This window comes from Patella vulgata, chromosome 6 (genome assembly GCF_932274485.2).
Source record: "Patella vulgata chromosome 6, xgPatVulg1.2, whole genome shotgun sequence".
Taxonomy (NCBI): Eukaryota; Metazoa; Mollusca; class Gastropoda; family Patellidae; genus Patella; species Patella vulgata.
In genome coordinates, this window is record NC_065884.2 from 44265145 (window position 1) to 44293089 (window position 27945).

Below are 27945 nucleotides of genomic sequence, written 5' to 3' on the forward strand. Positions count from 1 at the left end.
CGGAGGCACGTGTTACAACATGGCCGCATACATTGTTTTGATTCGGACAGAACAGAAGCTTCAAAAATAATATACTCTATGGCTTTACTTTAGTGTCATTAGGCTAGGGCTAGATGTCAGGATGAGTATGAAAGCTTTTGAGCTAGTGCCAGCAATAGAGCGAGGAAAACTGACATCAGACAAATTTAAAGCGCAGGTAAACCATAATTATTTTTGACTCTTCACTTAGTCTTAATCGTTAATGTTTAGAAGAAACACCTCTACTTTTGACACTACCGCCGATCACTGCACCCGGTCACTTAATCTACAAAAATTCCTGCTAAATGATTGGTGGCAGGAAGGTTAGGATCCCATTCCCAGGGAGAGTCAATGACAGATATAGGCCCATCGGTAGTTACTTTAGTAAGTAACTGATTCTTAATATGTAACAGGCATTGCCTGAGTAGAGCGAAGCTGATTATTGTCAAATATAAAACCTTCATAATTAATTTTCTCAAGTGATACAAAAAATGTTAAATAATTTAGTTTTTCCAAATTGATTTTCATTTAGATCTAAATTGTATACATTAATTTTGTTTTTAAAAAAAGAACAAGAAAGTGTGAGAATTATTTTCATTGACATCAAAAATATGTGACGTCATTGATTAGATGCGTCATAGAAATAGTTCTATGAGGCGCGTAATCTCGCTTGGGCGAGATTTGGTAAGTTGACATGCGCATTGCCTGTTTTGCCCAGTGTATCCGGTTCCGGTCTGAATTTTTTTTTAATCAACAGTCTGTGGGTGACAATTTCAGTTCCGCTCCTGTGTTACCGGAAAAGAGCTTTGCTCAAGCACCGCGCTTCGCGCGATGCTTTAGAGCTTCGCTCTATATTATCAGCTCTGCCTCTAGCTATGTCAGTGGATATCTCTTCCTAAAAATCCTATACACATCTAATATGAAAATAAGGCTTTTCACCACCTCGGTTCCAAGGCTATTTTGGAATCCTTACCGTCTATTTTTTACCGTGATTCTTCTTTGTTCGCCAAAAGGATCCTCATTTCTTGCCACGTCCGACACAAATTTATAATAATCCAACACTGTTTTCATGTAGATTTGTGTTACAAAAACACAATCAAGATTCGTTTGAATTGATCCGCCATGATGAAACTTACGTCTGCGCAAGAATTTTCGTTCACGATAACAGTCGACAGATTTTTAGATATTTTATCAAAGTGCAATGTAGGCCTACGTGTTTCTGAATTCTGGTTAAGTGGACAAAAATTCACAGATTTACGCATGTATGGTGCACGGTAATCTTGCCACGATGTTAACTCTCCGCCCAACAAGTAATATTTTAAGCAATTAAAGGTGCACACATTTCTTGTCATTTTTTTGAGAATTTGACACAAACAATGACCGTGACATACCTTATATAGTACTGTGTGCAAAAGCTGAATTATTAACCTTCCCAAAGATATGTCTTTAATCTTTCTACGATTTAGCTATCAATAGTTGTACATAATAGTTGTAAATACACAAAATAAAAGATCTATCCATGGTAGGAACTCAACATTTTTGATGTACGAAAACTTATGTTGATATCTTTCAGTTAATTTTAAAGCCTTTGAATGTCATTAATCCCATGTGAACTTACAGTATTGTGAAATTTGAATCTCTAAAATGAACATCACTTCAATACCGGATATTGAATTGACAATTTTGCAACATTTGCCATCCTCTGGACATGGTCTGGATATAGTCGAAAAAGATGTAAACCCCCAAAATTAAATTCATCTTAGTCAGAACGACCAAAAATGTGGTCTAAATTAGATCATTATTATTTATTCTCTATAAGCTTACAGTTGTTTGACTAAATATTATGTTCGTTTTGACTGAATTATGGGACTATTTGGTTTAAAGTCATTTCTTCTAGTATAACTGGTTTAAACAAGTTAACCCCATTTTAAGTTTCACTGATGCCTATTGATGGGCCTCTTTTTATTCTGATTTAATCCAACCTTGGAGATATTATATATTGTTGATATTATTTTGATATTGACATTGTAATCTTTTCTTAATTACCATACACCATGGAAATTTTGATATTTTCCGAAGAATGCAAATGGCATACAGAGGCTTTAATATAAGCTTATTTAAGCTTATTCAGTCAAGATATCGTACCTATTTAAAAAATCTTTACATACATTGCCAATTGCTGAGTTTATGGAAAAGTTTGAGTCACAGTTTCTCAAACATATACACTGTTCTGAGTTTTCTGACTTTTTGGTAACACATCAACTGCAAACCTCAGCTCAGAACTTTTTAGGTATGTTTTATGTGTATGCTTTTATTTGAGCTGATACTACATGTAAGTTACCATAAAACGACTTTAAACTTTCAACATTAAATATTTGATATCAATTTCAGATTGAATCTATTGATGTCTGTGGTAAAAATCTTTACATCGGCACAAGTGATTGGTAGGTCAATTTTGAATAAGAATACTTTCAGCTGTCCTTATTTTGGTATACATGATGTGGTTTTTAGCCCATCAACTGATTGTCGTCACTTCTGTCTGTTGTCGATTTATGAAGTGGAAACAATTATCAGTAGTCATTTCCTACTTTTTCTTCTTCCATTGATATTGCTCAAACCACTAGAGATGGAGCCAGAGCTGCTAGACTGCTTAATTTGTATGGATTGTTCAAAACATTGTGTAAATACACTGTAATGATAACCATAAATAATAAGTAATAATATACTATAGATGCACAATATGTAAAGTAATAGTTTGTAAATGTGATGAGTTCGATTCTGAACATGAAACGTCAAATATTCTCAGAGTTTTCGTTGTCTATTGTGTAAAAATGTGTTAGAAATAATCTGTGAACACTTATTGATTATTCAGTGTGACATCAAAATAAAGTAGGCCCTTGGCCTTATCGGAAAGTATTTTGATGAAATTTGGTTTGATGGTTTAGCCATAGAACAAAACATAGTAAAAGCATAAAAAATTGGGGTATATTTTAGTACGGAAACTTCCCATTTTTTTCAGTTTCATTTTCCATTATTGTATAGAGGAAAGAAATCAAGCAGGAAAAATCGCTTTTCATAGTGAAAAACAGGGACATAAATATCTGGGATTGGTAAGTTTTAGCCCAGTTTAACATTGTGAAATGAAAAGGGGTTAAGTTCCTACTTTCTGCACCGATTGGGCAATGAAGATGGCAATGTGCTATGAGGAAAATTCGCCCGGACATCGGCACTACAGTCTGATTTTATTTCGAATTCCTACTGTCAAGGGTTCTTTTTCGTGCACGCCAAAAATAAACCTTTGTTTATTAAAGTAAAGACCTACAATTCTGAATGTTTAATCAAATTATTATTGTCATCATAGAGTGTATCTGAAAACAACCCACTGAAATGTAGTGGATCACTAATCTAATAGGGTCTGACAAGATGTTAAAGTATATTTTTTGAGACTAAATTATTTGCTTTGATTTATCAAAGGCAGCATATTGTTTTTGTCTCCTTACACAAAGGTGTCTGGTGGGCATATTTTTTGTTGAAGTACAACAGTATAATATTAAACATACATTATGCAAGAGCTAAATCTGCCTATTGCAGGTCTTTCTTTAGGCCTGAAATGTTATCTAAATAATTAATTAGACCATAATCAACTCTCGATGTCAATGCTAGCTTGTGATATTTACTGGATTACGATCAGGTTTGCTGCTCAACTTTCATTATGATTTAATCATGAAATGGATAATCGAGACTATGTTTTTTATCGTACCGACTTTAGTAATGATGATCGAGGCTAGGCCGAAAGTTCAATCGCTAAAATCTCAGTTCAGAGTGGAGCAGTTTGAAATTTTCAGCAAATTCCCGTTACATTATCTAGTTTTTAACTAATCTCCCATAATGTATCTTTAAACAAACTGGACTCTTTTCAGAAAAAGCCAATAGTTCAAATCAAAGCTGCATCTGCCTTAAATCGTATAATTGTTTTATGTGATAATACTGTTACCTTACTGAACATGTTTGATTTGGAGGTAAGTTGTTTATATAAATATATAATTATACTTCTGGATCTCCCTTGCCCTTTGTATCCCACCATTAAGGTTAAGTGGTATAGTCACTTTCACGAAGAAAAAAATGAAATTATATTTATATAATTGATACAATTTGTTCATAGCTTCAGCTTTGTGTTTTTGGGTACATTTGTCGTGTGCATAGATATTGCTCTTCTTAACATACCATAATATATGAGGGATTCAATTCTCTATGTACTAGTTCAGACTGTACATTGTTATCACCCTTCATCAATACGTATATGAGGGCTGGCTGAAAAGTTCTCTAAGCCTGAAAAGGATAAATTAATTGGGTTTAAACAAACTTCTGCCACCAACAAGTACATCATTAAATGAATCATAGACATAAGAACTGCTACTGTAGTGTTATTAATCTGTTCGTACTAGACCATCTTGTGAACTTACCCATTGAAATCAGCAGAAAAGGACAAAACTGGCTATAGGGAAGTTATCAAGTACAGTACCTGCTACTGAAAGGACTAACTCCAACACATGTATATGCCGACATAGTCTCCACTCTACGGGATGAAGCCTCTGCCTTTCCACATTAAAGAAATGGGTCGCTGAATTTAAGCATGGCAGGGACAACCTTGACGATGACCTGCTTCCTGGAAGGCCATCAACAGCAAACATTCAAGAAAACATTACCCTGGTATTCCCTGGTGCATGACATAGTGATAGCTGATCTACGATTGACCACTTGACATATTGCCAGTGTTGTGGGCATCTCTCAGAGAGGGTTGTGCACATTATCGCCAACCAATTACGAATGACAAAAGTTTCTGAAAGATTGGTGCCAAAACCCTTGACTGCGGGTCAGAAAGGTGTCAGATTCCTGACATCCCTTGACTATCTGCGCCATTTGGAAGAAGATCCTGAAAATTTTTTTGGCAAGATTTTTTTTACCATGATGAGACCTGGATTCATCACTTTCAACCAGTATACAAAATTCAGTCATTACTCATTTCCCTAGTAATGATGATGTCATGTCAGCTGTGAACCATGTTTTTAAGGTGACTAAAGACAATTTCTTCCTGACCAGCATCCAACATCATTGGCAAAAGTGTGTACACCTCAAAGGGGGCTATTTAGAAATTATAAATTGAAATCATCGACTTTGTACAGGTCTTTCACAGATAGGCTTAGAACTTTTCAGCCACCACTCGTATATATTATAGTCTTTACCCGATGGAGATTGGGACTGTTAAAAATATAAGCTTGATAATGTGATAATTTTTGACAATGATAATTTCTTATCCCATGTTTATTTGTTTATTTTTTAAGCTCTATATGTACCGGTATCCCTTCAAGGTCCTGTATCAATCAGTTTGCACATTTACATTATTTTTCTCATCTTTATTTCAGCCCGTATTTTCTGGGGCTAAAATCAAGGGAGTGGTGAATTTCTCAGTAAATGATAACCCAATTAGGTCTAATCCATTTAGTGTAGAAGTAAGTAAAACCATATTTTCATCTTCAGTAATTCAAAAGTTCAACAAAAATATTTTTTAGCTATAGATGTTCCTGTTCAATACTGTTGTGCTAATAACTCTTAAATCTATAAAGTTCCTGTCTTAACCCGTTAAGTGCGTAGGTCGTTATATAATATCCTGGACAACTGCCACTCACTGTGTGTAGGGCGTAATATAACGCCTTGGAGCTATTTTCCCCAACCTATTCTTAGAACATAGTTCATCACTTGGGGGAATCCTTAGGGAATTCCCCCACGATTGCAGCATCTGTAAGACGTTATATTATGTCCTGGACAACTGCCACTCACTGTGTGTAGGGCGTAATATAACGCCTTTGAGGTATTTTCCCCAACCTATTCTTAGAACATAGTACATAGTTCTTCGTCACTTCGTCAAATTAATTACACAATAGGGGGTAGTTAATGTTTTAAAATCGTCAAGCTTAACGGGTTAATATAGATATATATCATGTTCTTAAAGGTATGTGTCGCATTAAAGAAGAAACAACTTCAGATTTACACTATAACAGAAGATAGAATTGTACATATGAAAGATTTACCGTTACCAGAGCCAGCTATTATAACTGTAGGTATTATTTTACTCAACAGATACAAACAAAAAACGGTGAAGCTTTTATTTTCATTCTCATTTAGTAGAATGTTAAACCCAATTTCATTTATACTGCTTGCTTAAAAATGTGAGCCATAACAAATTGTAGGCTTTTATTAAACCACTAATTATGCACTTGTATCTGAAGACCTAAGAAAATGTTGTTTGAGTAGAAAATTTTTAGGATTTTTCCAAATAAGGTTACTTCTTGGCCATAAAACACTGCTCTTTGTCCTATTTGTATATTGCAGGGAATAGATGAACACTATGTGTGTGCAGCTTTAAATACCCAGTATTGTATGATAGAGGTTGAAACTGCTTTCGTTCAAGATCTCTTTCCGTATGACAATGAAAATACCAACCCTATGGTTAAAAAAGTAACAAAGGTAAATACACGTAATTTAAAAAATTTTTCAGTAATATAGTTAGCAGTGCGATCAGTATGGTTCATATCATTTTTGAGCATTCTCACTGAATTAATGCCCCAGATAGTTGAGGACTTAATTATGTTTATAACAAATTTCATCAAGTTTTCATATATGATCCTATTCACTTAGTGTCCAGTTACTGTAATAATAAAGATGATGGGATTCAAAGAATAAATATGTGACAACCTTTGTTGCTTGCTCAGACGACGTAGCTGCCGTGTGGGTATGTTTTTTTGCTGTGTTTCTTATCTCTCTCCATAAGTGGGTGGGTAGATTGATGTTTGAGAGGTGTGGTGTTTTTATTTTTCTGGTACATGACAACTTGGACATTCAGAATTAACATGTATATGATCTGCTTTATTGAATCTATTTACTGGTAAACCACTCTCTGGGTATATTCTCTTAATTTCTGTTCTAGGAGGAGTTTTTATTAAGTGGACCAAATGCTCTTGGGATGTTTGTTACATCTGCTGGTATATCTCAGAGACCCCCCATGCAATGGTCAGATAATCTTATAGCAGTCAGCTGTGTCCAGCCGTATATAGTAGCCATGAATGATGAGTTTATAACTATTCACAGGTAGATTTTTATATTATCGTCACTCAGTCTAGAGGATAGAGTTATCATCCGATCCAGAGGGTTTATGTTTATGAAACAAAGAATGTGTATGAAATTCATACACATTGTTTGCATGCATGAAACGAAGAAACCTATTGATTTTTATATGTTAAGAATGTTGAAGATATTTTCAAAATAGACAAAGTCTAAATGACCACACAATGTTATATATCCAATGTTTCAAATTTATTTTGCAGTATTTTAGATCAACAACAAAAACAAGCTATTCCATTTCAAGGCGGGGTATTTATGGATGACTTTGAAGGAAGATTATTTATTGCTTCAGCCAGAGAAATTTATTCCCTTGTACCTGTAGCTTTTGAAAAACAAGTAAAATATATATTTCATTTACATGTCACTTTCGTCATCCGTAATGACTTAATATTTTGATGTGATATTTGACAAAGATAAGTGTTTGATTTGCAAATTGCATATGTGAACCATGTGCATCAGTAGATACCCTTGAAATCGTGGACACTCCTTCAATTTCACTAAGTTTTGTAGCCTCCAGGTCCCCATAATCAAAATACCTTGTTTCTAATTTCTCGAAAGGATAAATTGTAATATTACACGATGAGTTTTTGTCTACTTGCAGATTGAAGCACTATTATATGATAAAAGAGTCGCTGAAGCTTTGGAATTGGCTGAAAATGCTCACAAAACAGGAATGACAAAAGACAAATTTATGAAGGTATAAAGGATTATTGCCGTCGGGTGTAAACGACCATAATAACTATTTCATTTGTTGTCCACCACCTTAAAACAAAATTCTTTGGACATTTTTGATACCTAGTCTAAAGCTTATGCGTGTGCATGTAAAATTATCTACCCTGACGTTGCATATCTAATGCTGAATTGTAAGATATCACTTAAATTTAATAGACTGCTTGCTTTCCCTAAGGTAACATAGATTTTGTTATTATATGGGAATATAAAATTTGAATGTGAGTCAAATGAGCCTACCCATTTTCATTTATTTTTTATAAGTTCCCTAGTTAGAAAATTCTGTTGGTACTGTAGAGGTTTCAATCAGAGATCTTTATCGGATGATTATTGTCTGGTAAAAAAGCAAATTGATAAAACAATGAACCGACCACTATGGTATAATAAATCAATCTACTTCGGCTAATTTACGAAAAGTTGGTTATTACTCATTGATTAAGAAGTCAGTCAGTCAGCTAAAGGTCATTACCATCATACCTTTGTGAGAATACACCACGTGACAAAAGTACACTTCCGACATCTGAATACTACGGCATTCTGTGGAATCCCTCATCATTTTCATGTCCCGGTTTATTTCCCTTTTACCTATTCAAAAAAGTTTTGAGTAGTCCGGAATCTGAATATTCCAAATTACAACATCAATCAGCGGTCCTGTCACACGATTTGAGTTGAATTAACATTGGATAATCTGGCTATCAATCAGTGAGTGTTAACCGACAAGCAATCACCAATCAAGTATCTGTGGGCATGAAACATGTGTCGGTTTGTTGATTACCTTGATAATTTTATAATCTCTTGTAAGAGAGCGCTTAGTATTTTATAGAAATTGCCAAGATGAAGAATCACTATCATTATATTATAATATTGTGTGTGTTTGTCCTGCACAGCGTGCCCGTACGGATTTGATATTAGATGTTAAGCAGCAAATTACAGCAGATTTTGAAAAAGTTTGCGACCTACACAGAAGGAATTAGCCGTTAAGTATTCAATTGGCCGTACTACAGTATCTGACATTTTAAAGCGAAAAGATGAATTCAAACAAAAGTTTGCCGATAACTATAACAGCAGTAAGAAACGATTTTACTCACAAGTAGTTTAAGGGCATGAACAAAAACCACCTGTCAATAAATTGGTCGGCCAATCATAAGACTTGATTGACAAGTTCTATTTATTCTGGTTATATATATTCAAAGTAAATTGTTATGTACATGTAGTGTTATGTTATTGTGTCTTGTTATGCAATTGTTTGATATAATGTAATAAATTTTGAATGTACAGAAAGCATTATCATATTTTAAGTTCTGGGTATTATAATAATACTTCCAGTATTCAAGGGTACAGTAATACTTCCGTTATTGAGGCAATTGAGTATTCCGACATGCTGTGTAATCTGGCACATTGTATTGATCCCGTACGATGTCGGAATTGGCAAGAGTCCACTGTAATCTCATTCAGTTCATGATCTAAGTTATTAGTATATTTAACAATAATTTTGATATCCCCGTAAATATACAAGCTTGCTGATAATTCATAACATGTGCAGTAAATGTTTTACAGATATACAAAAGAATTCAGCAACAGGCTGGTTTTATAGAATTTAGTCAGCAACATTTTGATGAAGCCCAAAAACTATTTCTAAATGGAGAAGTGGATGTTAGAGAGGTAGATATCATGATAATGTATTAGAATAAAGTATTTTATAACCTCCGGTAATATGCAACAATACAGTATTTCTTTCGAAAGTAACTGTGCATGATTTGCACATTTTGGGAAATATCAAATTTCTCACGGATTAATCCACACTAAAATGTACTCAGATTGATTATTTAACATTTAATTCCAAAAACAAAATCAATCTATAGCTAATCTACCGGCTTGGATTCAACAAGCCCATCAATTAGATTTCACAAAACATAAAGATGACGGTGGGCTTGTTATATCAGAATTGTCCTCGGAATCTGACAATAAAAAGACTGTAGATTGCAAAACGGCGGGAAGCTCACCTTTGAAAGAAACGTATACCAGGTTTGTTGGCAGATACTGTCTAAGAAAAAGAAGTGAGAAAAGAGAAAAATACAAAAGTGTACCAGAGAGCTAACTTATAACTTAGGATTGAGACATAATCTTTTCGAGACATTTTAGTAGATTTATATTTTCAATATATTTATTTCAGATTATCTGTTTATATCCTGACCTGATGCCATCTGGTAGTAATTTCACCCGTTCCAGTCCACCGCTGCATGAAATCCCATCTGTCAGTATATTAGTAAGAAATAATGATTCAGTTATGGAAACTTACAAAAGTTTCTTGAGGTCATTTCTAGAGGATGTGAGAAATACAAAGCAATCTGTTGGATTAAAACAGGTATGTATTTAGATTAGTAAGGCTGTGCCAGATTAATTTTGTTTTGTTTTGCGGAACAGCAGACGCCCGGTTTCTTTCTTCAATTGTGACAACATTGTCAAAGACCACCTATCACTATAACTAAGGCAAACATATGACACGGTTTTCAAGACACTTATACAGGACTAGGATCAAGGTTTTAAAGGATGATTCACACCCAGTTACCAGAAAATAGATTGGATTAATCCTTTAATTACCAGGTTATCCTAACGATATTGCAAAATAAGACATTTAATAATATTTTAGTGGTACTGTATAGCTCAAGTGGAACAAATTCTTGTACTGATTTTGATTAATGATATACTATTCAAAAAAAGTAGGGGATATTTGATTTTGGGGGCATAATACTAAAATATGCAAATGACTACGAAAAAAGTCACTATAGAACCTAACAGAAGAAACATTTCCAGTTACATGTGACGCCCAAACGCACCAATAGCTACCGCATGGAATGCAGGTGATGCTTGGGATCATCATGGGGGTCCAACCCAAGATTTGCACGACTCTGACTTTGAATGTTACAGTCATTGTGGCATTGAATTCCAGGGTGGAAACATCAGTTTAATTGTTTTAGTGACCAGAAAACAAATTTTGATATGCGTCGGCTTACCCAAAATGAAAGGTTACGTGCCCTTGGCATGCTACAGATCGGCACAACACAGGCGGTTGTGGCGCGGACGATGAATGTTTCTCAGTCTGTCATAAGCAGGCTATGGTCCAGATACCGTGATACACAATCTGTACAGGACAGACCACGCTCAGGTCGACCAAGGGCGACAACTCAAGCCCAGGATCGATTTATCCGTACCTTGGCCTTGAGAAATCGTGTCATCACAGCAAATCAGATCAGCGCTCGTCTTCAAACAGACACTGGTGTGAGAGTGAGTGGCCAGACGATTCGGAATCGACTGCATAGGGGTCACCTTCGCGCCGACGTCCTCGCGTGATCCCTTGTTTGAGAGATCATCACATTCAGGCAAGACGTCGTTGGTGTAGGAATCGTCAACACTGGGATAATCGACGCTGGAGCAATGTGATGTTTTCAGATGAGTCAAGGTTCACTGTTGATTTTTTTGACAGACGTAGGAGGGTGTGGCGTCGTCGAAACGAGTGCTTCCAAGACGTTAACGTCATCAGACATGATCGATTTGGGGGTGGTTCTGTTATGGTGTGGGGAGGCATCACTGTTGCTGGAAGAACGGCTTTACATGTTGTTGCAGGGCGTGTTACAGGCCAGTACTGCCGGGACAACATCTTGGCAGTCCATGTTGTGCCGTTTGCACGACGTCATGGCCGCCGTTTCATCTTCCAGGATGACAACGCAAGATGTCACAGGGCCAGGATCGTTACAGGTTACCTCCAACAACAGAACATCACCACATTACCAATAAATCGATGAATGTGAACTTCATTTCATTTTGTCATTTGTTTCTTCGTCAGTTTCATTAGGTGACTTTAATAACACTTAAAAATCAAATATCCCCTACTTTTTTTGAATAGTATACTTCAGTTTGTTTTTTACATAATAGAAATACATATTGAAATTAATGTGAGAGAGAGATAGAGAGAAATGGGGTTTAACGTCCACTCTGTAGCAGTGGGAGAAAACCGGAGGACCCAGAGAAAAACCATGACGTTGTGTAGCCGACCCTACTCCTTGTCACATACAACTGGGGAATCGAAATCACACAAATTGACTCAATGACAGACCTTATGATACAGCGTACACACGCTAACCATTCGCCCATCCAATCCCCCGAAATTCATGTGACTGGTATAATGTTTCATTTAAAGGAGTGGCCAGCCTTTTACATATTCTGCGCCAATTTGTTTATACATGTTTGGTGTATGCACCAGAGGTTGGCCATCCCTGATTTAAAGCATTAATTTCTTCTTGCTCACATTAACATCTTCTTGTTCACATTAACTTCTTCTTGCTCACATTAATTTCATCTGGCTCACATTAATTTCTTCTAGCTAACATTAATTCCATCTTGCTCACATTATCTTCTTCTGGCTCACATTAACTTCTTTTTGCACACATTAATTTGATCTGGCTCACATTAATTTCTTCTTGCTCACATTAGTTTCATCTGGCTCACATTAATTTCTTCTTGCTCATGTTAATTTCATCTTGCTCACTTTAATTTCTATTCCCATGAATGGATGTTAAATCTAATTTGTGTGTCTCTCTCTACCATTACACATTCACATTTTTTTCTCCAGGAAATTGATGTAGCCTTACTAAAATTATATGCAGAGAAAAATTCAGCAGATTTAATACCACTGTTAGTGAGTGATACTTCATGTGAATTAGCAGATTGTGTTGAATATTTAGAGAGATACCAGCGTCACCATGCCCTTGCTCTCTTACATAAATATCATGGTGAAAATGAAAAAGCTTTACATATATGGACAAGGTAAGAGTTTTTTAGCTGTCTGTCATCTATGCATCTGTCCAGTGGCACCTTGAAGGAGACTTGAACATTTTCACACATTTTTTAAAAATATCAGTAGAAAATGACGACAGATCTCGTAAGGTGAGGTCTTGGATAGCTGGACACTGTGATCGGAGGATATCTATACTGGGATCTGAACGATACATAAGGGGTTCAGGAAGAAGACGATATATAATGAGATGTAACCAGTGTAGATTAGATGAACTCCATAGTTAGAATAAACAGGTTTATTGATTAGACGTTTTGGACAAAAAGGTGTCCTTTTTCATTAATGATTTATAATAGTAAGTGCAGGAGGACAGCACTACACGTAAAAAAAAAAATCTACGATCAACCTCGGCCATCTAACTATAAAATTCTTAAGCCTTTACAGAATAGTGTACCCATATAGAAGCCACATTATCTCATAGTCATAGAGGCAGGTGAGGTCTTGGTGATATGTAACTTGACTTTGTATTTCACATGTATTATTATTATGATTCTAGATTAGTGAATGGAGAGATACAAGATAAAAGTTTCCAAGGACTTGAATTTGTTGTGGATTTTCTTGCAAAGTAAGATTTATAGTTTTCTTTTATAAGCTTACATTGCAGGACTCAAACTAGCAGGCAATGTGGGTGAAATGGTTCCCCAATCCATATCTGACTTAGTCCTTAGTTAAAGTAGCTAAGTCTCTAACTGAATATCATCCAAAGTCTTACACTTGAAAATGCGAATTATTTGTCAATTCAAATCAACATTGATGTTGTGATCTTACCAGGAAAAGGCAGGCTTCTGATATCCAATATTTAAGACAAAATAAATATTTTACCATTGGTACACGAATCGTGTACCATAGTGCGTTTTAGGGTCATTTGCAACAAGTGACCAGAAAGAACGAAGCTAGACATATTCAACTGGAGAGCCTGCTGAATAGACTTGAATAACCAGACGCTAGAAATTGCTATAGGGTTGAGACCCATGCCTTATTTCGCTGGACATAACTGATTTGAAATTAGAGTCAAAACGGAAACAATTGAATGTAAATCAGTTTATATACAATCAGATTACATTATTATATGCGTTGCGACACTTTTGGGTCAATTTCTAGGTCCCAAGTATTAGCGATTTAGCTCCTTTAAAATTGTAGATCCGTGCAAGGGTGAACTTGGTCTTAAGAGGCTCACAATCTAAAGTAAACAAAACATAATGAGGTTGAAATGGAAGTATGAACTTTCGACACATAAAAAAACATTGATAATGCAAAAAGGAAAATTAAATTACAAGGTTTTATAAAGACAAGAAGCTTATAAATTTAGTGTTATTTAAAGAGTATAAATGTATTTATAGTAGTTGTGTTCTTCTATGTGAATCCAATTTATAAATTATAAAATGATATATATGTAATATCCCTGCTTATTATTGATTACAATATATGTCAACTTTTATAGCAGTTATATAATGATTAAGCTATGAATTTAGAATTTTTTGTGATCCAGGTTTTGAAAAAACATTGTTAAATTTTTGAGGATGATGACTCAATTGTCTGTCTTCCATCAGTCATCCATTTACATCTCCGACTTCTTCAGAACAGCTTAATTTATTTCGACTAAATGTAATAGGTATGTTGCATTAGTGGAGCTTACACAGATTTATTCAAATGACAATAATTGGCCCCATAGGGTAGGGGTGGGGAAAAGGTAAATTTAGTCAATTTCACACATTTTCAAATACTTGATGGATTTCATACATGTTGGAAAGGTGTTTTACCTTGGTGGTGCTTATTCAGATTTGTAAACATTTTCACACATTTCTTCTAGCTTCTTCTCTTAATCCACTTGATAGTTTTATCAGGTTTCTTGTCAATATTGTTTGTTTTTATTGTCTCCCTACCTTTTGAAGAAAGCAGAGGACTACTAAAATGGGTCTGTCTGTCTGCCCGTTGCACTTTTTGGGACACAATATAACTCTCCTACTAATTGAGCCTAGAATGTTCAAACTCGGTGTAGGTGTTTATTAGGTAAATAAATGCCTTGATGGAGTTCGAAGATGAACATTGTCTGCTTAGGGTAAGCAGAGATAAGCAATTTGATTGGTTGATGCTTTGGGACATGATAACTTTAGTTCTAATTAAATGAGAATGATGAAACTTGTTGTATAGTTTCATTCCATCAGTAACTTGACTAAGTTTGATAATGAGCATTTTCTGCTCAGGGTAAGCAGAGCGATAAGCAATGTGATTGGTCGAGACTTTGAAACACAATAAATCTCTGTCTAATTGAGGTTTAATGTTAAAACTTGGTGTAGGTGTTTATTAGTTGAATGCTTTGATGGAGTTTGAAGATGAGCATTTTCTGCTTAGGGTAAGCAGAGATAAGCAATTTGATTGGTTGATGCTTTGGGAAACATGGTGTATAATTTTATCACATCAATACCTTGAGTAAGTTCGATAAAGACTATTTTCGGCTTTTGGTAAGCAAAGCCATAAGCAATTTTATTGGTCGAGTCTTTGGAGCTTGACAATTTTAATTCTAATTGAGTAATAGTGGTGAAACTTTGTTTATAGTTTCATTACATCAATACCTTAACAAAGTTCGAAGCTGAGCATTTTCTGCTTTGGCAAAGTAGAGACTTTGATCTGATTGGTCGAGACTTTGGATCGCAATAACTCTCCTTCTAATTGAGGTAGAATGTTCAAACTTGGTGTAGGTGTATATTAGGTGAATGCCTTGACAGAGTTCTATCATGCACATTTTCTACTAAGGCTAAGCAGAGATAAGCCATTTGATTTGTTGAGACTTTGGAACACAATAACTTTAGTTCCAATTGGGTGAGAGTGATGAAACTCTTGAGTATAGATTCATTATATCATTACCTTGACTAAGTTCGATAATGAGAATTTTCTGCATAGGCTAAGTAGCGATTAGCAATTTGATTGGTCCAGATTTTGGAGCATTAGGTGAATGTTTTGACTAGTTCAATGATTAACATTTCTTGCTAAAGCTAAGCAGAACTAAACAATTTCATTGGTCGATGATTCTAACTGAGAGTGATGAAACTTAGTGTATAGTTGATGATCAGTTTGATTGTCCGATAACTGTGAAATTAATTGATATGTTTCATCTATTTTGTTATTTCTGCGGGGGACATCAACCTCACTGTTGGCTTGTTTTATTTAGTTTAAGTGATCATGAATTGGTGTGGAAATATTTAGACTGGGTATTGGAAAAAAATGAGGAATTTGGAGTACAGGTGAGTTAAAAATTTGCGTAAATTTAAGGATGATTACATAAAGCACATTTTTTATTGTGGGTGCCGTATATTGTCATTTTTTGACCTTTTGAAATTCAGACTTACACATTTGATATTATAACACGCCACAGCCTTGCCATCTTTCAAAATGGTGTTGGACATGTACATCTGTCTGTTGACGGGTAATTCTGTGTTTTCTGTAGTTAGAAGTAGTACACTATGCTTTGAGAATAAATAAGTATTGTGGATTGAAAGATTGTTCTACTTGCATTTGAAGGAGTGTATCTTTAATATTTTTGTTTTTTGTCAGATATTAACACAAAGACCAGCAAATGAAGTACAGTCAGAGAGATTACGACCAGACGCAGTTATTGACTACCTGCATCGATTTCCTCTGGCTGTAGTAACATACCTAGAATATTTAGTTTTTCAGAAAAAATTAGAGGTAGGTTTAACACATCTGTGCATTTGATATTTATATTTCAATGCACCAGGTTTGTTGAAATACCAAATTGTTTTCAGTGTATAATGTTGTATTTGTTACTGCTCAGGGTTCAAAATTCGTGAAATTAGAACGAAGGCACTTTTTATTTGGATGTCCGATTTTGGTAAAACTTGAAATGTAGGTCTATCTCCCAAAGATCTCGGTTCCTTTCGATATTGGCATGTATCGGACCATAACTTCATGGATTATGGCCCCTGATTATATGAAAAACAACATTTTTAGGTTGTGGACACTCTAGAGGTCACAATTTTCACCCAATTTTGATGAAACTTGAAATGCATGTTTATAACCCAAAGATCTTGTTGGCTTTCGATATGCGCGCATAGTGGATTGAACTTCCTGAATTATTGTACAAAAAATCCTGTTTTTAGCTTGTGGTCCCTCTAGAGGTCACAATTATTATTCGATTTAAAAAAACGTTCGAATATATCACCGTTACCCTATAATGTTGGTTGAGTTCCAATTTCGTGAAAATCAAACCAGAACTGTCGGACGAAATGGCCGCCTCTCGTACGCAAATAGTGTAAACATCTGGTATATCAATGTTGTGGACCCTCTAGAGGTCACAATTTTTATCCGATTTTGATGAAACTTTAAATTTATGTTTATATCACAAAGTTCTTTTAATAATCGCGAATATCCGAATATAACTTCCTGGATTATAGCCCCTGATTGTTTGAAAATTCGCACCTGCACATTTCAGACCATAACTTTCTGGATTATGGCTCCTGATTGTACGAAAAATCGCTTTTGTTTTTAGCTTGTTCTCTATCCATCTCTTGCAAAATGTGGGCGTATCTAGCCTGGAAACCACTGGTTTCAAAAAATGCCACAGTAATTCCTTCTTTACTAAGGCAGTTTTTATGCATACTAAGTCAAAACTTTTAATTTACTTTCGTCACTACAGCATTTTTTTAAATTGGGAAACTTTGATTGATAAAGATTAGGAATAATAAACCATAAAATAAGCACAGCGTTTTAATGTTTCCATTTATAATGTCTATTCAGATATATCATCATTTGACAAAATCAGTGGGCTATTAGGCGGAACTGGTACAATAAATAGTGTGTTTACACCAGGCATGCTATTTCAAAATTTTGCATGTCGGACATTTATATTTGGGGTAATTAGGTCACCACAAACACCCTTAAATTGTTTAGGGCTTTACGTACACTGGTCCATATGAATATCTTAATATGAATCTGTTTTATTACTTTGAAATCAGAAGGCCTAAAATTTCTTGCAAGCCCACGAATCTGCTTTGGCTCAGCGACTCGAAGATTCGTGCAATTCTATAATCTGTATCCATGTGAATCCCACCAGATATAAGTATCATGGTTCCAAACTTGCATTTTAAATGAATACTTCGCTGTTGAGGTGTTGAATTCCGATTCTAAAAAATCCCTAATACCGTAAATTGATTATCAAAACACGATTTCGTACCTATGCATGACACTGTATTACATACATGTTCGGCGGACATGTACCAACCCCTGGCAACCACTAGCACATGATGTTACGGTAGAATTAGGTCAGATGACTTTGGGGATATGTACTGTTTGATTTATTTAGAAATAAATAATGCTATAAACTAGTATCAAACAGATGAAAACATGCGTAGATGGTGTGAAATTCATTGTTATAAAATTGGCTGCTATTTGACTTCCAACTATCCGAGTAACTGTACGATGGCACAACTGAACGAATGCCGCGTGACGACTTGTGTTATCGGTATCTGTGTTACGTATATCCGCTAATGTGACATCACAGTAAATAACCAATTAAAACTCCACACAGTTCGATCTACTTTTAGCTGTGTGGTTCGAGATCTAACTCGATAGAAAAGTGCAGTCACAAGAACTCAGGAAAGAAACAAAACAATAAATTCCTACTTTCGATTATGTCGTAGTCATTATTTATTTTCTATGGCAATTTTGCTAAATACTTTGGCAATTGCCCTGGGTGCCGTCGTGAATTTTGACCCCTGCTTCCCATAAATAATGTGCTTTGAAATGTACGCACAATATGAGTGTATTCTTCACCGACCGTGGTCATATGAATATCCCTTAAACCCTTACACCAACTTTGTTGTTCAAATCTTCACCTTCTTGAAATGTCAAAAAGTAAAACACTCCTTGCACAATGCTGTGTTTTTAAAAAGAACCTAATAACAGAATTGTTCCGAAAAGCTTTCATAAGTTCAAGTGATTATCTCATTTACCAAATTTTTTAATGTTTTATATTTTATGTGTACCGGTACCCTGCTATTTTATTTATTTTTTAAATTTAATTGTCTTGTTTTACCAGATATTTTAATTTTTTATGATTTTCTATCTATATTGTGTTACATTGTGTACTCATATCATATATTTTTATTTTGTACAAGCGCCACAGCTAAATTTTGGTGCTATACAAGGTCAATAATTATTAATTATCATCAAATTGAGGAGCCGTGGTGATTCAGTGGGTATTCAGTATGATAAAATTATATGGTTCATTGAAATCATTTATTTATTTTTACAGAAAGAAAAATACCATACTCATTTAGCTGTATTGTACTTGGATAAAGTCTTAAGTTTAACAAAGAATCATGGTAGCAAGAAGGAAGATGTCGATATTGCAAGGTTTAGTTAACTTTAATTTTTCAAATGTATATACCATTTTATTGCTTGAATAAATTTGAAATAAATGCAATTCTAACTTCCTCTCTTGGTACATATGATTAAAATTATAACATTTATGGTCTCTCTACCTATCTATCAGCACCTTTTTTGCACTTATTTTTAAGAAGAAGATGCCTATTGATCTGTAATATAACAACCTTATCTTTTATATCTACACCCAGGATTTCAGAAATTGTGGCTCTCAGGAGTTTATTCTCATTATCAAAACATGACTGTTTAATAGATTTACTCTTGTCTCTGTTGATAAAATCTCTGTAAATAAAAATGATATAAATAGACTTCCATATATAAATTATATTTACCAATGCTTGTTTTGTTTGTTCTTGTAAGATTTATAGTTGAGTATCAAAGATGTCTTTAATGATATTTCAGATGTAAACTACGCCACATGCTACAAATGTCAAACTTATACAGGGTTCAGCTTATACTTGGAAAAACTAAAGAAACAGAAATGCATGCGGAATGTGCAATATTATATGGAAAAGTAAGTAATTATTATTATTTTCATCATTATCATTTCTCAGTCCTTTAAATTGAGTAGTGATTATTCAGTTTTGTTCGAATGCATGGTCACACAGTCAGATATAAGTTGTTTTATTGCACCTTTAAGGGGAAAATTTACCATTTGATTTTGGTGGATGTTGGCTTTTAGGTAAATGTGTATTACAGGGTTCCCACGGTCCTTTAAAATCCTTGAATATCCTTAAGTTTAAAATTTCATTTTCAAGGTCTTGAATATCCTTGAATTTCGTGGAAATAGGAAAATATCCTTGAATTTCAGTTGAGATCCTTAATTTTGTTTCAAATGTCTTCAATTCCTTTTAAATATGAGATTATAACGATAGTTGGTAATGTTTTGGTTATTTTTAAGATGAAAAATTGTAACTTTAGGCTAAAAAATGTCCTTGAAAATCCTTGAATTTGATGTATATTTACCCTTGAATATCCTTGAAAAAATGTTTGACGAAGCCGCGGGAACCCTGTATTAAATAAAACGCTAGACTCTAACAACAGGCAAATGTAAATATTGTCTCATTGTTAAAGAAAACAATATTAATATACTGATAGCCTAATCCAACCAATGATTACACCTACTTAGACTCTTACTTTTATATGTATTTCTTTTTTAGTTGGAAGAACACGACAAAGCTCTAAGAATTTTAGTCCATAAGTTAAAAGACTTTGGTGCTGCTGAAAATTATTGTTTAGTAAATTCTCAAGGAAAAGAAACAAGCTACAGAAAACGTTTATTCCATATATTACTTAGTGTTTATCTAGATCCATCTTATGAGTAAGTTTATGTCAGTCATGTTGTTTAATGTAGCTACTGTATCAGCTTCAAATTCAGTGTAGTTCTCATTTGTGCCAGTTCATCCTAAAAATGTGGCAGAGCTATATTTTCTACTTTGAGTGAACATGTCATAATTAATTAAAAATGGATTTGGATGAAATGTGGTTTAATTTAGTTTATAAAGACACAAAACCTTGGAGCACCTACCAATTTTATTCTTTCATTTTATTTGCTCTTTAAGAATCAAAATCTACTTCAGTTTTTAAACAGAGGTTTTGTTTTTGTTTTTGTGTGTTTGTATCCTTTACATAGAGCTTATTAGTATGATTTTAGTGAATAATGTATTTATTTTGTATTAATCTTTTTCAGAACTAAGGATAATTTAGTAGCCCCAGCTATGTCTTTATTAAATAGTAATGTAGCTGATTTTGATACTGTAAAAGTAAGTTAGTTTATTAGTATGTTGCTTGTTCTCTTCAGGGAACCATTAATTTTGCTAGCTTGCTTAACAATAAAAATTCATGTTTTGCAGTGTCTTAATTAGGGTGCACTTTGTAGATGCAAATTATGCATGTTTCAGTAAGGCATTAAGCTCTTCAACGATTTTTATACGCCCACCTGGAAATGTGTTTGTATATTGCCGCTGCCCTTGTCCCTCCGTCGCTCCATAGACCACAATTTCTTGTGAACATTCTACTGACTACATTTATCATCTGATTGTTTTGAAATTGATATATGTTGTTAACACTGTTGCATTGAAGAATATTATTTAATTCCAATAATTTCCATCAATTTTTTTCTGGAGTTATGGCCCTTGTTTCACTTTGTTGAACCTAGAGAATGCTCGAATAACAAAAGTTATCATCTGATCTGTATGAAATTTATATGCATCATTAAAATTAGTGATATGAAGAAACAAATTGAATTTCAGCAATTTCTGTAAATTACTTCCAGAGTTAGTAGAACCTTGTGAACTCTCAAACGACGAAAAATTTAATCTGGTCTGTATGAAATTGTCTTGTAAATGCCCCCCATTACCTCCAAAAGAATGAATATGCAACATCCCATGTTGAACTGCCCGGAGGATTTAGCTGCTGTGAATGTATGTTTAGTTGTCTGGCAACCTGTCTTTATCATTGCGGAATAGTCTGCATTAGGCTAAAGATGATACCTGACAATTTTCACAGTTTTCACAAAAGAACTTCCAAAGTTTATGAATTGATATTAATATCCAATTGAAGTCTAATTTTATATTAGGCAACACAAATAAAATAAGTTGTTTCTCGGGCACCGCCCGCACGCAAAATTGGTTGCGCGGGCGGCCTATTTATTAGTCTTGATGAAAAATAAAAAATATGTAACGCCCGCCCGAACATCGATAAGCAAGTCATAAAAAGAATATGCCGCATGTATCTACATGCCCCATACGTGAATATCCATTCAAATGTATTAAACTGATTTAGATGCAAACGCTCATTTAAGGGTCTTTTTTATTGATATCGAAAGAACCTCCATTTTTGTATCACGTGATTTTAATTACCTCCCCTTGTGAACTAGAATTTGATTCGTGTTCAACACCGAAAGTCATTGACAACAATGCAATGTATTTCAATCATTCGATCTTAATCGGCTCATTATTGCCGGCTTCAGTCGGTCCATGTTTGAAAAAATCCTACTTATAAAACAATGAATCGTAGAACAGGTTAATTATTATAACTTGTGGCTACGAATACGATACGATGATAGTCACCATACCTTAGTCAGAATCTGGGTCATTAGCATTTTTAACGGTAGTTTTGATAATCCGGAAAATAATAATTGGATTACACATTTGATGGTTTTACTGACCAGTTGTTAGTTAAATTTAAATAGTCATTCGATATAAACCCCAGATAGAACACTGAATATCCTGAGAAACACACCGAATATCCTGAGAAACAGTCATTTCCCGAATCCCGATGACACGTGACATGCATTGGTTGGAATTAGGTCAATCATTATAAACCAGCGATACTAGATTTAGATCTAAGTGTCGTTTACCGTGATGATTATTTTTGATACACATGCTGACAGAGGCTTATTCTTTAAAATATTGTCGTTATTATGGACGTCTATTAATAGTCGTACGGAATTTTATTTTAAACCAATTTTAATTATGGTTGTCACCATTACCATTAGTAAGCTACATTACGTGAATTAAATATGGAAAATTATTTTCCTTTCAGTCAGTGTTCAGTGTTTGAGTAGACTTGATTTTTGGGTTTATGTTCTAAGTATGTATAATATATAACTGAAAGCAAAACCGTAGACGAATAATGACTTTCTCATTAAAAAAAAATATAAAAAAAATACAAGGCCGCCCTCCCGCCCCAACAATTTTCAACAATAGCCAAATTTTATTTTGCACCATCCTCTAGCCAGAAATGAGGTAAACCCCCCCCCCCTCCCCCCCTATAGTTTCAGCTGTCAGTTGCCCGAGAAACAAGACATTTATTTTGTGTAGCCTTAGTTGATTGTTGTGTTATTATTGTAATCTGTGTATTGAAAGATATAATTTAAACTGTTAGCTATTTTATAAGTTTATATTTGCCATTTATGTAAAGGGATTATGGGTTATGAAAAGGGAATCATATTCTGGAAAATTTGTATGACTATCGTATGATAATATTAACATATTCTATTACAGGTTTTACAACTATTACCCGATACATGGTCTGTTAGTTTATTATCTCAGTTTTTGTCACGATCTTTACGTAAAAGTATGAATAAAAGTCGATTAGCACGGATAGAGACTATGATGGCTAGGGGAGAAAACCTCCATGTTAAACAAACATGTATAGAACTTCAACAAGAACCTGTGATACTCAATGATGATAGGTATGACAAAACAACACAAATCATTCTTGGAAACTAAACCACCTTAATGGTTTAGTTTATTATTTTCCCTGTCCACCCGTCATCTACAATTTCTTATAATACTCTAGAGACTATATTTATCATTAGATCTTTTCAATTGTTAAGAAGAAAAAGCAAAGCAAATTTTGAAAATGCCCCCTGTGTATAACCTTGTGAACGCTTTGGCGTCGACATCATTTATCATCATATATGGTTTGTGATGAAAGAGCTATCAAATTACAGTAATACTGGCCTTGATTACTTTATAAAATCTTGTGATGCAGTTTATTTGATTTCATGAAAATTTCTGTACATTGTCTTTATCAATGAGACATAAATCTATACCTATTCTGTTACATTCACAGAAATATCATTTGTATGTCAGTATGGTAGGAAAATATACAAACATATACAACATAGTAAATAAACTTATAAATTATATGCTTTATATTAAAGTGCTGATAAAAAAACATGAAACGGTCCAATATGGGTGACAGAACTAAGTTGGGGGCCAGTCGAGCCCCCACCCCCAGCCCCAACTTATCAAGCCCTGCTGTAAGGTGTATAATGTTGCACACAACAGAACTAAAATAGCCATATAAAAACTTAAGCTCTATCTTGTGTGTGTCTGTTGGAATGATGAAACTTAGGTGTTACAGGCTGTAGTGTTATAACCCCTGAGAAATTTGATATTTTGGCATTATCTGCTGCAAGTTGTGGTGAAGAATATAGGAGGATTTGATATTTTGGCTTCATTTGGTGTATGTTTGAGGGGTGGGGATGCATAGCCCCACTCGCCTCTGGTAGATAGAAAGTTTGTAATAATTACAATAACACTTAGTTTTAAATGATATACCAAGATTTGTTGAATTTTATAATTGTTTGGCCCAGGTCGATTGTATCAATGTTTGAAAATGTGTGGAAAAATATGCTAGTTTTACAGTGTGTAGATTGACCAATAGGTCCCGAAACATATTGCTTGTAGACTATTTAATTGTCCTCAAAACTAATTACCGGTACTTATTAATGTTCAGATAATCGGAACAATTTGAATTTGATGTCCTTAACCCTTAACCGGTCATTGTCGACTATAGTCACCACAACGTTATACAGCTAAGTGGTCACGGTCGAATAAAGTCGACCACAGCAAGAACCTTTTTTATAAGCCGCATTTGAGTATTTAGTTTCATATTTAATTGATATGGCCACGCATGCGTGTCAGACAGGAACTTGTCTTGTCAAGGGCATTGAGAAAAACATGTCTTTGTTCAACATTTTGACGAAAAACGTAATTCAACAGTGTCGGGAACGTTAAAGACGCTCGAAGTGGTTGAAATACTTATTAATTATTCCAAATCGGATTATATCGATGACACCGGTTCTGAAGACGATATTTCTGATGAAAAGGATTTAGAATGATTTGCAAATTATAGATCAACTTATCCCCAGCAACTTTTTTATTGGTGTCAAGAGTCTATCACTTATAATTATTCGGCAGTAGTCGATTGAAATAGGCATACAAAATATATCACGTCAGCCTTTTTATCCTGACCACTTGACGTCATAACGGCGTCGACCGGTTAAGAGTTAAATAGTCATATGTATTAAAAATTATCTTTCACTATTTCAGGAATTGTGGTGTGTGTAGTCGAGCCCTAACTGATCCAACATTTATACGATATCCAAACAGTGTTGTAACTCATGTTCATTGTGCTAAAAATAAATATGTTTGTCCAGTCACAGGCAAATTATTCAGTACACGTCCATCGTGACATAATTAGTATAGGTGTGTATGCAATTTGAGAAAATGAGATAAATTTACATACCGGTACTTCTATATGTGTAATAATTGTATCAAGACCTTCAACCATTAACAGAGATGAACTGTATTTCATGTAATAGCTGTCACATTTTCTCTGAATTCCAATAAGCAACCTTCTCACTCATAATGTCAAACATTCATAATATACCTTGCACCATTCTTAAGGTATATGCCAGAAAAGAGGTATTTCTATAAGCTTTCTATTTTATATTTCCAATTTCTGGTAGCAACTCAGTCAAAATTGATTTCACAATTTCTTAAATTGCCATCAACCATTATTAAGCTTAATGTGCTTATTCTACTAATCACGATATTACAAAATGTGACCATTTTCAAGGTAATATTTTAATGAGTGGGACAGCTATATCTATTTGAAATACAGTTATACTATAACATTGTTAAAGCAGCAATAATCCATTAAAAAAGTAAGCATCCTATATGCCGCCTTCATTACACCAGTATTCATTCTAAGCAGGAATTTGCTCCGAAGAAGTTATGCTCACTCTCTTTAGATATATACTGTTTGGTCTATTCTCATCATTTTGAGATATAAATGTATCGTACATATTAGAAAGAGGACAGTGATGCGATGGCTCATTGAGTAACACAATGTCTCTCTAGCCAGGAGGCCTAGTGTTGGGGTGGTTTCTCCCCTAGTCAGTTGTGCAGGATGGAGGACCTGGCAAGGACAGTGTCCAGTTGTTCAGAAGGGATGGAAAACCATGTTTCAGTGTACACATAAAAGAACCTTGAGGGCATGGCATCACTATCCAGGCAATATGTCTTCATAGGAGTTCATTCGTTCCTAGAGTTTTACGTCCACTTCCACCTAGGGTGATATAGACAAGGGCATAGGAGTCGCAGCTATTCATTTGACTGGAAGCACCAAAAGTTTTGTGTGATCCAGGTGTTAAAGAATCTAATAAGCTATATTTTACCATGTACATATAAACTCAAATATTTGCAACAAATATGAATTACTGTTAAAAGTCGGTATTGATAAATTACTGATCTGGTTGAATGTCCCCCTTCTCTAATAAAAGGATCACAAAACTCAATGTTCACAAACTGGGAAATATTTTATATTTCAAACCTTGGAGATAACATTTAAGTTTTTATTGTAATCCTTTGTGCTGAAACAAGCTATAAAACTGGAGCAAAATAGTCAACAAAAATTCCAATGCAAAAGGGGAGGAAGGCTATAAATAGAAGGAACTATATTCGTGGGTACTAACTTGAGAATATTCGGTGGTCTTATATCAAATAAGCCACATATAATTGTCAAAAAACTTGAGAAGATTACCGAATGCTATGGAAGGGTATCGCTGCCAATATTAAATGCTCTGGAAAATGTCGTTTCCATTGCTGGTATTAGGACTTTGTACATTGTACTTTTTACATATAATCAATGGAAACGACATTGTCGCAGAGCATTTAATATTGGCAGCGATACCCTTCCATAGAATGCATCATACTTGGTAAGTATGGGTCCAAGCTCCCAGGGAAGGAAGTACCATATTGACCAGGTGTAATGAATACAGCATTATTCCTATATTTAATATAGTCTTATTTTCACACTGTATGCACATTTATTTATTCCTTTATGTTGTTGAATTATAATCAATGCAAAGTAAATCATCATGCCACAGTCAATGATGATTATTTTGAGATAAAAATTAATATATCATTAAATTAATGCAACCGGTTGTAATAAATAAACATAAATGACCTGTTGACGAGTTACGATTTGCAATTTAATAGTAGAAAACCTCTTTGTTTACCTCATTGTTATGTTGATTATCAAGGACCATTGTTACCATTTACTTCATCATTTTATTGTTTTAAACTGTTTTTGACCTTACTGCTTAAATAAAGTAATGCCACTTACAGTAGGTCACATTTAATTTTTTTCTCATGTTAATTGCTTGTTAACAATCTTTATTAAAGTTTATTATGTAAATTTAATTAAATCAGAATCTGATTGTTTGCAATAGATGTGTCACTTGTTATACGCCCACATTTTCATGTGGACATATATTGTCGTCTCCACTGTCCGTCCGTCCACAATTTGTTTGTGGGCACTCTACAGGTTACAATTTTTATCCGGTTTTGACAAAATATAAGTCTATCTCCCAAAGATCTCGGTTCCTTTCGATATTGGCATGTATCAGACCATAGCTTCATGGATTATGGCCCCTGATTGTACGAAAAATCACGTTTTTAGCTTGTGGACACTCTAGAGGTCACAATTTTGACCCGATTTTGATGGAACTTGAAATGCATGTTTATAACCCAAAGATCTTGGTTCCTTTCGATATACGCGCATATTGGATCGTAACTTCCTGAATTATGGCCCCTGATTATACGAAAAATCGCATTTTTAGCTTGTGGTCCCTCTAAAGGTCACAATTTATATCTGATTTGTATGCAAATAGTGTAAACATCTGGTATATCAAGGTTGTTGACCTCCTAGACGTCACAATGTTGATCCGATTTTGATGAAACTTGAAATGCATGTTTATAACCCAAAGATCTTGGTTCCTGTCAATATACGTGCATATAGAATCGTAACTTCCTGAATTATGGCCCTTGATTGTACAAAAAATCGCGTTTTCAGACTGGTCCCCATAGAGGTCACAATTTTTATCCGATTTAAAAAAAAAAACGTGTGAATACATTACAGTTATACACTAATGATGGTTGAGTTCAAATTTCGTGAAAATCGGG

The 27945-nt window shown here is 34.5% G+C and overlaps 1 protein-coding gene across 1 annotated transcript; it reads left to right on the forward strand.

The window, feature by feature from the left end:
- Nucleotides 1–10: 10 nt before the first annotated feature.
- Nucleotides 11–27107, forward strand: LOC126823632 (transforming growth factor-beta receptor-associated protein 1). Its single transcript, XM_050552580.2, has 22 exons — nucleotides 11–196; nucleotides 2410–2462; nucleotides 3038–3128; nucleotides 3939–4037; nucleotides 5442–5528; nucleotides 6029–6133; nucleotides 6409–6543; nucleotides 7004–7164; nucleotides 7401–7533; nucleotides 7799–7894; nucleotides 9484–9588; nucleotides 10100–10291; nucleotides 12557–12750; nucleotides 13275–13343; nucleotides 15948–16020; nucleotides 16331–16465; nucleotides 19050–19150; nucleotides 19583–19694; nucleotides 20341–20501; nucleotides 20871–20943; nucleotides 23188–23378; nucleotides 25027–27107. Exons 1-22 carry the CDS (start codon nucleotides 122–124, stop codon nucleotides 25166–25168), a joined length of 2583 nt encoding a protein of 860 aa, XP_050408537.2. The 5' UTR covers nucleotides 11–121; the 3' UTR covers nucleotides 25169–27107.
- The last annotated feature ends 838 nt before the right edge of the window (nucleotides 27108–27945 follow it).